This window comes from Schistocerca piceifrons, chromosome 1 (assembly GCF_021461385.2).
Source record: "Schistocerca piceifrons isolate TAMUIC-IGC-003096 chromosome 1, iqSchPice1.1, whole genome shotgun sequence".
Lineage (NCBI taxonomy): Eukaryota > Metazoa > Arthropoda > Insecta > Orthoptera > Acrididae > Schistocerca > Schistocerca piceifrons.
In genome coordinates this window covers 166,080,717-166,091,829 of record NC_060138.1, presented here as the reverse complement: position 1 = coordinate 166,091,829, position 11,113 = coordinate 166,080,717, and the positions used below count along the sequence as shown (strand labels likewise).

Sequence of the window (11,113 nt, the reverse complement as noted above, 5' to 3'; positions counted from 1 at the left end):
AAGAAATTACTTCTTGTGTATCGATCATCCGGTGGTGGTGTGGAAACTGTTTTGAATAAACTAATATAATAGACGAAATCTCAACTACAAAAGTCAACATACTTTTGTGTGGAGACGTACACTGAACTGACAAAAGGCTAGGGATATCTGCTAATAACGTGTAGCCGGCCTCTGTGGCCGAGCGTTTCTAGGCGCTACAGTCTGGAACCGCGCGACCGCTACGGTCGCAGGTTCGAATCCTGCCTCGGGCATGGATGTGTGTGATGTCCTTAGGTTGGTTAGGTTTAAGTAGTTCTAAGTTCTAGGGGACTGATGACCTCAGATGTTAAGTCCCATAGTGCTCAGAGGCTTTGAACCATAATAACGTGTTTGAACTTATTTTGCCCAGCGCAGTGCAGCGACTCGACTTTACATGGAAGTCCCCTGCTGAAATACTGAACTGTGCTATCTCTATAGCCGTCCATAATTTCGAAAAAGTTGGAGCAGAATTTTCTACACGAACTGACGTCTCCATTGTGTCCCAAAATGTTCGATAAGATTCGTATCGCGCGATCTGGATGGCCAAATCATTCGCTCAAATTTTACAAAATACTGTGATGTAGTGCACTGTCATCCATAAAACGTCCATCGTGATTTGGGAACATGAGGTTCATGAATGACTTCAGACCGTCTCCAAGTAGCCGAAAATAACCATTTCCAGTCAATGATCGGTTCAGATGGACCAGAGGACCCAGTCCATTCCACGTACACACAACCCATACCATTAATGAGCCACCACCGGCTTGCACAGTGCCTTATTGACAGGTTGGGTCCATGTATTCCCGGGGTCTGTGCCACACTCGAACCCTACCATCAGCTCTTACCGACTGAAGTCGGGACTCCTCTGACCAGGGCACGGTTTTTCAGTCGTCTAGGCGTCAACCGATATGATCACGAGCCCAGGACAGGCGCTGCAGGCTTCAGTTTGGAACCGCGTGACCGCTACGGTCGCAGGTTCGAATCCTGCCTCGGGCATGGATGTGTGTGATGTCCTTAGGTTAGTTAGGTTTAAGTAGTTCTAAGTTCTAGGGGACTGATGACCACAGCTGTTAAGTCCCATAGTGCTCAGAGCCATTTGAACCATTTTGAACCAGGTGCTGCAGGTGATGTGTTGTTAGCAAAAACACTTGCGTCGGTCGGCTGCTGCCATAGCCCACTAACGCCAATTTTGGCCGCAGTGTCCTAATGGGTTCGTTCGACGTACGTCCCTTATTGATTTCTGCGATTATTTCACGCAGCGTTGCTTGTCTGTTAGCACTGACAACTCTACGCGAACTCCGCTGATCTCGGTCGGTAAGACCGTCGGCCACTGCATTGCCCGTGGTGAGAGGTATTGCCTGAAATTTGTAATCTCTGCAAACTCTTGACACTGTGGATTCTGAATTTGAATTTTGAAACGAATTCCGAAATGAACTGTCCTATGCGTCTAGCTCTAACTACCATTCTGCGTTCAAAGTATGTTAAATCTCGTAGTGCGCTTATAATCATATCGGAAACCTTTTCACGCAAATCAGCTGAGTACAAATGGTAGCTGCGCCAATGCATTGCTCTTTTATACCTTCTGTACGCGTTACTGCCGCCATCTGTATATGTACATGACGCTATCCCACGACATTTGTCACCTCAGGATAAACGTAAACACAAATATTACAAATGAAACTAGCAGCGTCCTCAAAATATCCTCCAGAGATTTGTTATGCTCGTCAAATTAAACAAGTGTAACGACAATCATTCCATCAGTAATCGACCGTGTTGTCAAAAATATAGACATGCAAGAATGTAATGTAGCTGTAAAAATCTTTGACTCTCATTCCATTTCTGCCAAATAATATCAGTACAACTAATTGTGGAAAAAATCCGTAAGCTACAATCCTGAAAAGACATTTATCAGAAATAAAAATGCAAGTCTTTCAAGAGAGCTAGCAAACCAAAGTTGGGGTGAAGTGTACGTAGAAAATGTGGAATTCTCTACGTTCTCAACATTAATTAAACTGAACTTTGAAAAGGCGGTTCCGAAATCATGCTCACCAATAACAATGTCTCACAAAATCAAATGGATAACAGCAATTATTATCAAGTCCTATCAATTCCTTGAGTACCCTAACTCTCATGAAAGATCGTCATAATGAGCCATAGTTCTTTAATGTATCTCATAGCTACAAAAAGATTTATAGAATGTGGCTTACTGCTGCAAAAATCCATGTAATTAAAAAACAATGTACAGTACAGAGAATAAAAGCAAAGCAGTCTGGGATATGATTAAGTAGGAAACAGGGAGAGAAAAGGAAGAGCATAATAACACACTCATAAGAGAGGAGGATAAAGTAAAAAGTGATCCAAACCACGTAGCAGAGTACGTGAATCAGTATTTTTCAAGTATTGCAGAAAAACCACAAATTAAATTTGTCAGAAACACATATAACATCTGTAAGTCAGTAAAACCGCGCGAAACATAAAAAGAAAAAGACAGTAGGCCTAGATGGAGTAACAATATACGAGGGTCACTCCAAAAGAAATGCACACTATTTCTTTTAAAATCCATCTTTTATTCTACATGTTTGAAAGTTTTACAGTGTGTAGATACATCCTTTAGGAACAATATTTTCATTTCTCCACATAATTTCCACTCTTCTCAACTGCCTTACGCCATCTTGGAACCAGCGCCTGTATACCCGCACGGTAAAATTCTGGACCAACCTGTTGGAGGCACTGTTTGGCAGCGTGCACAAGGGAGTCATCATCTTCAAACCTTGCTCCACGAAGAGTGTCTTTCAGTTTCCCAAAGAGATGATAGTCACATGGAGCCAGATCAGGACTGTAAGGCGGGTGTTTCAGTGTTGACCATCCGAGTTTTGTGATCGCTTCCATGGTTTTTTGACTGTCATGTGGCCGTGCATTGTCGTGCAACAACAAAACATCCTGCTTTTGCCGATGTGGTCGAACACGACTCAGTCTAGCTTGAAGTTTCTTCAATGTCGTCACATATGCATCAAAATTTATGGTGGTTCCACTTGGCATGATGTCCACAAGCAAGAGTCCTTCGGAATCGAAAAACACCGTAGCCATAACTTTTCCAGCAGAAGGTGTGGTTCAAAAAATGGCTCTGAGCACTATGGGACTTAACATCTATGCTCATCAGTCCCCTAGAACTTAGAACTACTTAAACCTAAGGACATCACACAACACCCAGCCATCACGAGGCAGAGAAAATCCCTGACCCCGCCGGGAATCGAACCCGGGAACCCGGGCGTGGGAAGCGAGAGCGCTACCGCACGACCACGAGATGCGGGCGCAGAAGGTGTGGTTTTGAATTTTCTTTCTTGGGTGAATTTGCATGATGCCACTCCATTGATTGCATCTTCGTCTCTGGTGAAAAATGATGGAGCCATGTTTCATCACCTGTCACAATTCTTCCAAGAAATCCATCTCCACCATTCTCGTCCGAGCCACTGTCAACATCCTGGGAACCCACCTGGCAGAAACCTTTTTTAACGCCAACACTTTCAGTATTCTACAAACACTTCCAACGTAGCGTGACGATTCGTTCACTGTGAAGCGTCTGTCAGCAGTCACCAATTCCTTAACTCTCTGCACATTGTCTGGAGTGTGTGCAGTACGAGGCCTGCCGCTGCGAGGACAATCCTCAATATTGCTGTGCCCGCTTTCATCACGTAACCTGCTTGCCCACCGACTAACTGTACTGCGATTGACAACAGCATCTCCATACACCTTTTTCAACCTCTTGTGGATGTTTCCTACTGTCTCGTTTTCACAGCACAGGAATTCTATAACAGCACGTTGCTTCTGAGGAACGTCAAGTGTAGCAGCCATCTTGAAGACATGCTGTGACGGCGCCGCTCTCGGGAACAGGTTGAACTAAGTTTGAAAACAAGCGGGAAGGATGTATCTACACACGGCAAAACTTTCACACATGCAGAATGAAAACTGTATTTTTACAAAAATAGTGTGCATTTCTTTTGGAGTGACCCTCGTATGTGCTGAAACAACGAATAGACAGTATACTAGCTCCTTTGACAAACACAGTATATAAGTCCTTTACATTAGGGAAATTTCCAGAGTATTTAAAACAGGCAAGATGTGTGCCTCAGCTAAAGAAAGTTAATTCAGAAGACATTGAGAAACCACCCAGGAGACTTCCACCGACTCAGCATGGGCTATTACATCGTTGCTCCCTTTCAAATGCAGACAACGAACTACAGCACAATACTCCAGTTTATCAGTGGGTTGCCCCTTTTAGTTTTGGTTGCCCTAGCAGAGTGCCACGGGACTGCGACGGGGGGGATTTCAGCCATGTACATACAAATAAACAAAGTATTACGTAACTTTATTATATTCGAGGTGAGGATTGAAACTTCGTGACTACCTTCGGTATGTTACGGTACTGAACTGGGGACCTAGAAACGATGGAGAGGCTTCGTCCCCGCCGTAGCGTCAGTGGTACACAACCCCACAACAGGCTACAGCAGTCCACTCACCCCTCCGCCGCCCCACACCGAACCCAGGGTTATTGTGCGGTTTGGCCCCCAGTAGACCCCCTGGGAACATCTCACACCACACGAGTGTAACCCCAATGTTTGGGTGGTAGAGTAATTATGGTGTACGCATACATGGAGAAAGTGTTTCCCCAGCAATCGCCGACATAGCGTAACTGAGGCGGAATAAGGGAAACCAGCCCGCATTCGCCGAGCAGATGGAAAACCGCCTTAAAAACCATCCACAGACTGGCCGGCACACCGGACCTCGACACTAATCCGCCGGGCGGATTCTTGCCGGGGACCGGCGCGCCTTCCCGCCCGGAAACTACCTCTGGTACTTGAGGATAAACAATGATGTGACATGGCTCCTTAACGAGAGTCAACAAGCAGAGTTTTCTCGGCGGCTGCGAGACGCGCACCACCTGTTGACGCGTTCCGCGGGCCACCTGGGCGACCTCGGCAGCCAGCACGCTGGCCAATGGCGAGCGGAGAAGCCGGCGAGCCTCCAGTCCGGGCGCCGCGGTTAAAAGATCGGCCGGCCACACCCCAATCAAAACACGACGCTCTGCAGCCGGCCGAGCAACGCCGATCATGGTGAGTCCTCGCGCCGCCTCCTGTTACCGCATTGCCCACCTCACTTTTCGCACGGACTAGTATTTCAAGGCAGGCACCAGTAGTCGCACGCGATCGTCTTAAAGTACGTATACCAGATCTGCACAGACACACTGCGAGCCACATTACAGTGCGAGGTGGAGGATACGTCGTATGGATCCTATCCTATCCTGTTGTATTAGCGTATGGAGCGAGCGAGAACTGATCATCTATACGCCTCTCACTTAACCCTCGTTACTCCTACGCGAGATCCACTATTGCGGCAGCAAAAATATCGCACAGTTTTCTAATTTAAGCAACCGGTTTTCTCAAGAACATCGTCGCCATTGTTATACAACTGCATGACTGCTCCGCAACTACCAGAGGGTCATCGAACCACTTCCATACTATTTATCTATCATCCCACTCTCGAACAGCGCGAGAGAGAGGAAAAAAAAAAAAAAAGAACACGAAAACTTAAATCTTTCCGTGCGAGCTCCCAGTTCTCTTATTTTATTGCAATGATCATTTCTCTCAGCGTAGGTGGGCGTCAACATAATATTTTCGCATCCGGAGGATGTTGGTGACTGAAATTTTATGAAAAGATCTCGCCGTAACGAAAAACGCACTCGCGTATCATATTCGTGATACTCTCTCCCGTATTTCGCGATAATACAAAACAAACTGTCCTTTTCTGAACTTTTTCGATGTCTGTCCTCTCTGGTAGTGATCCTATACCACACAGCAATAATCTAGCATACGACGGACAAGTGGATTTGTTGCATCTTTTAAGTGCTGTGCCAATAAAACGAAGTCTCTGATTCGTCTTACGCACATCATTATCTCTGTGATCGTTCCAGTTTAAATAGTTTGTAACCTCAACCCTAGGCTTTTATCTGAACTGACAGCATTTAGATTTGTGCAATTTATCGTGTAATGTAAACGTAACGAACTCCTCTTAATTTCATGTAGATGGCCTCCCACTGTTCATTATTTAGGGTCAATTACCATTTTTCGCACCATGCAGGTATCATGTCTAAATGATATTGCAATTTGTTTTCATCTTCTGAAGACTTAACTAGACGGGAAATAACAGCATCATCTGTGAACTATTTAAGAGGGCTGTTCAGACTGTCTCCTAAATCATTTATATAGATTACGAACAACAGATGGTCTATAACACTTCCTTGGGGAACGCCAGGTATCACCTCTTTTTTACTCGATGACTTTCCGTCAGTTAATGCGAACTGTCACCTTTCTGACAGAAAATCACTAATCCAGTCGCACAACTGAGACGACACTCCACAGGCACGCCATTTGATTAGAAGCCGTTTGTGAGAACGGTATCTAAGGCCTTCTGGAGATCTAGAAATATGAAATTAATTTGATATCCACCGTCGATAATACTCATTACTTCATGAGAAATTGTGTTCCACACGAGCTATATTTTATGAATCTCCGCTGACTATGTGTTAATAATCGTTTTCTTCGTCGTAACTCAAAATGCTAAATCTTCCAAATTCATTCTTTTATCGTGTTCCATAGATTCCATCACAGAGCAGAACCCTTAGGGATGTAGAACGAGTTAAAGCATAACTTACATTAGCATGAGAAAAAGACACCATAGAAATTTTATCTGTATACTGTAATCAATAACCTATTACTATAACGCTTAGTGCTATTCGCACCTACCTATGGATCTGCATAAATTAAAGTTTTCCCTCCCCCCACCGTCTCCTTCTGTCTATACGTGAAGGATAATCTTAGTAACTACTGTAAGGATTTTGATACGGGTTTTCACTAATAGCTAGACTGATTCACGAGGATGGTTTCTGCACATAATCAGTTACTGCTACGCCAGACAAGTCGTCCAAACGTAAATACTTAGCGCAACCCGTGCGAAGTCGAAATGTCTATCTAAATTTAATCCAGTAAATTAGAAACAAAGCTGATAGTTCGAAAGGCCTGTTGCACTCTCAGTTTTAACACCCGCTGCTGTTTACCTGCTATTAGAAGCTAAATATTTACTAGATTACAAGAGTCTTTCAATTAATAGTTGTGATGTAGCTTTACAACAAATAGTGCTATTGATTCTAGGTAACTAAGTACCATACGAACTGAGAACATGAATTAAGAAACCGTTGCAAGCGCTGATAATTTCGACCTCTGAATATTTCACAAATCATTTACTGGAACTTAAGAGACATTTATAGGGGCTACTGATGCTTAAGTTAATGAATAAAGAGTTCTTAGACCCATCCCACAACCTCATATACATGAACTTAAATGAAAACTGAAAGAGAAACTAAAGGCACCTTCGTCACAACTATACAGTGTGTATCATTAATGTTTTTCCTTGGAGGCATAGTTCTTTTTTTTTCAAACGTGTCTAGGGACACTATTATTGCAAGCTCTAGGTTATCCACAAAAGAATTGTTTAAAATTGGATTGTTTTGCGCTCCTGATAGAAAAAATGATCATCGGCATATTATTGACGTGCAAAGCATATTTTTAATTTCCCCATGTTGTTTTAAGAGACTAATTTTTCACATTTTCCAATCAATTCTTATCTCGCTATTAAAGGTTCTTGAAATTCCATGACTTTAAGACAAAAAAAAACACTCACCACGAGGAAATTTTGCGAATGCGACGGAAATCGGTAGTTTTGATGTTCATGTATAGACAAACAAATGATTACAATTTCAGAAAAATTGGATCATTTACTCAAGATAAAGAGCTGCACAAACAGAGCAAGTCAATAACGTATTGCCGTCCGCTGTGGCCGAGCGGTTCTAGGCGCTTCAGTTCGGAACCGCGCTGCTGCTACGGACGCAGGTTCGAATCCTGCCTCGGGCATGGATGTGTGTGATGTCCTTACGTTAGTCAGGTTTAAGTAGTTCTAAGTCTAAGGGACTAATGTTAAGTCCCATAGTGCTTAGAGCCATTTGAACCATTCAATAAAGTGTTGGTCCACCTCTGACGCGTACAGAAGCAGCTGTTCGTGTTGGAATTGAAAGAGATTGTTGGATGTCCTCCTGACGGACACTGGGCCAAATTATGTTCAACTGACGTGTTGGATCGTCAAAATCGAGAGCTGCTTGGAGGGCCCTACCCATGATGTTCCAAATATACTGTTGGGGAGAGATGCGGCGACCTTGCTGACCAAGATGAGGTTTGGCAAGCACGGAGGCAAATAATAGAAACTTCCACCATGTGCGGGCAGGCATTATCTTGCTGAAATTTAAGCGCAAAATGGCTTGCCGTCAAGGACAAGAAAACTGGACGTAGAATGTCATCGACGTATTGTTGCGCTGTAAGAGTGCCGCAGATGACAACCAAAGCGGTCCTGCTATGAAAAGAAATAGCGTCCCAGACCATCAGTCCTGACTGCGGGCGACAGTCAGATTGCTAACCCACCACTGTCGTGGGCATCCCCAGACCTGTTTTCGGCCTCGAATGTCATTGAGTGGAGTAGAATTGTTTACAGTGATGAGCTCCCTCTTCGAAATGAGCCCCGATGACCAGTGAAGACATATCTGGAGACACCTCGGACAGTGGTGGAATACCAACCTATCACCCACCATTCGGCCCGACAACCAGGGATGATGATCTGGGATGCCATTTCTTTTCATAGTAGAACACCTGTCGTTATCCGCGGAACGTTTACAGCACAGCGGTACGTCGAGGATATTCCGTGCCCCGTTTTGTTGCCCTTCACGGCAAGCCAGGATAGGTTTCAGCACACGACGAAAGTTTGTAGTGCTTGTCTTCGTGCTTGCCGAACTCTACCTTGACAGCAAGTCACCAGATCTCTCTCCAATTGAGTACATTTGGAGCATTATGGGTAGGACCTACCAACCAGCTCAGGATATTCACAATTTGAAGCGCCAATTGGACAGAATTTGGCACTATATCCCTCTGGAGGACATCCAAACAACTCTATCAATCTATGCCAAGCCGAATAACCGCTTGCAACGCGTTATTAACTTGCTCAATTTGTGAATCTCTTTCTCTTGAATAAATCATCCAATTTTTCTGAAATTGTAATCATCAGTACATGTACATCACATCAGCCGGTTTCCGTCGTATTCGGATAATTCCTTCGAGGTTCGCCTTCTTTTTGTCTTAGAGTGTACTTCGCTGTTTTTATGATTTTGTTTGCATTTTGATGTACCGTTTGCAGTTTGATTTAACAGTGTATTCATAAGTGACAGTTTATGTTCTAATACCGTTTAGAATGGCAAAGCATTTAAGAGAAGGGACGTGGAATTATTAAACGGTAGGTTGGCTACCTATACGACACACTTTTGTAATACGCCAACCTGGCTGTCTGCTCTGCGGTATGATAGTTATATAATGGGCTCGTCTTATTGCGTACAAAGCGCTTTGTCTGAACTGTTTTATCGACGTAACTAGTCAGCCTCCTTCGTACCGGTGCTAAAAACTAATGTTAACGGTTTTGTTATGTATTCGCAAACTGTAAGCGGTGTGTACATGCTTCAACAGTTTAATAGCGTTTGCTAAAGGGGGACGTTCGATTCCGCTGTAGTTGAGTCTACCTGCAAGAAATTATATTTTAAATTTGGACGATGTATAACAATTATTTCCTGCTTCGCATCTGCTTGTCTGTACTGTCCGCCTGGATGGGCTGTGACATTGGGGATCTTAACAGCGCTTTAATTGCTATGAACTCCAAGTAATTTGAAGTGGAATTCTCATTAATGATTTTTAATGCATGTGTATATTAAGTTTGTGGTTGCTAACGCTGTACAAATCTGACTGTACACCAGCTCTCATTACGTATGCAGGCGGTTCTCAGCTTACTTTCGTATCCTTGTTTATTGACAGAGCGTAGCGCAAAGCTGTCAACGTCTCAAGGAGATCGAGCGTTACGTAACTTTTGGTCTCAGGGCGTTCTGTTTACACATAACTTAATTCTCTTTCTCAAGTTTACGACGACGCTGTGGAGTTTCCTTAATGTACGTCCTCTAAATCAAATTCATCTCTGTCACAGGATAAATTATTTTCCTGCTTTGTCATCCTCAGCTGAAGCTTACAGATTTAATGAAACTATCACTTTAATGTAAGTTTTTTTTAATTTTTCTATTCCTGTATGCTTCACACCTCTCTGCTTCCATGCTTGACGGCGATCATGAACCATGTGTACCATGGTCCTATCTCACTAGCAGCTTTTATCTCGTTTTGCCTTGCGCTGCATCTTTCTACGCCATGCTTTCTGATTCCGGTTCTCTCTTCTCCAAGAGTCTATCTATCACTTGAGCCTTGTCCCGCAGTTATGCAGGGTCAGCCATCATTAATCGTATTTGGCATGTTAATGTGTAAGGGGTGGTCGGGTGCCCTTCCTGCCGCCGCCGCCACCCCGTACCCCCCCCCCCCCCCGTACCCCCCACCCGCCGCCTGGACGGAAATGTGTACCCCAACTGTCTGCGTAGAGTGGAATCCATGGAATGGTGCGAATGTGTTCAGATGCCTGCGAGCTGTGTAACTGAGGTGGAACATGGGGACCAGCCCGGTATTCACCTAGTGGGATGTGGAAAACCGCCTAAAAACCACATCCTGGCTGGCCGGCACATCGGCCCTCGTCGTTAATCCGCCAGGCGGATTCGATCCAGGGCCGGCGCGCCTACTCCAGGAAGCAGCGCGTTAGCGCTCTCGGCTACCCTAGCGGGTTCTTCTCCCAGAGTACCGCTCCTTATTAAATAATCCCTCGTCCTCTATAAAACGGCAGAATCTTCCCTACAGAGCTATGTCCTCTGAGGTCGCATTATTCTCTAGCCTTGTTCATACCAAATCAGTACGCTTACCATTCTCACAATTTGTTGATCGCATATTCTCAGCTTCTCTCCCTATTTCCTAATTGTGCTCCAACTTTATGACAGCTGCAGTATTACAATATACAGAACAGCGAAATAGACTGGATTTACAAAATGGCTCTGAGCACCATGCGACTTAACTTCTGAGGTCAT

At 44.3% G+C, this 11,113-nt stretch overlaps 1 protein-coding gene across 1 annotated transcript in view; it reads left to right on the top strand.

The window, feature by feature from the left end:
- The first annotated feature begins 5,051 nt into the window (after window positions 1-5,051).
- Window positions 5,052-11,113, top strand: part of LOC124788969 (4-hydroxyphenylpyruvate dioxygenase) — a 124,408-nt gene continuing 118,346 nt past the window's right edge. The window contains exon 1 of the mRNA XM_047256261.1: window positions 5,052-5,129. Within this exon, the coding sequence (XP_047112217.1) occupies window positions 5,127-5,129 (3 nt within the window). The 5' untranslated portion in view covers window positions 5,052-5,126. The remainder of the gene's footprint in view (window positions 5,130-11,113) is intronic.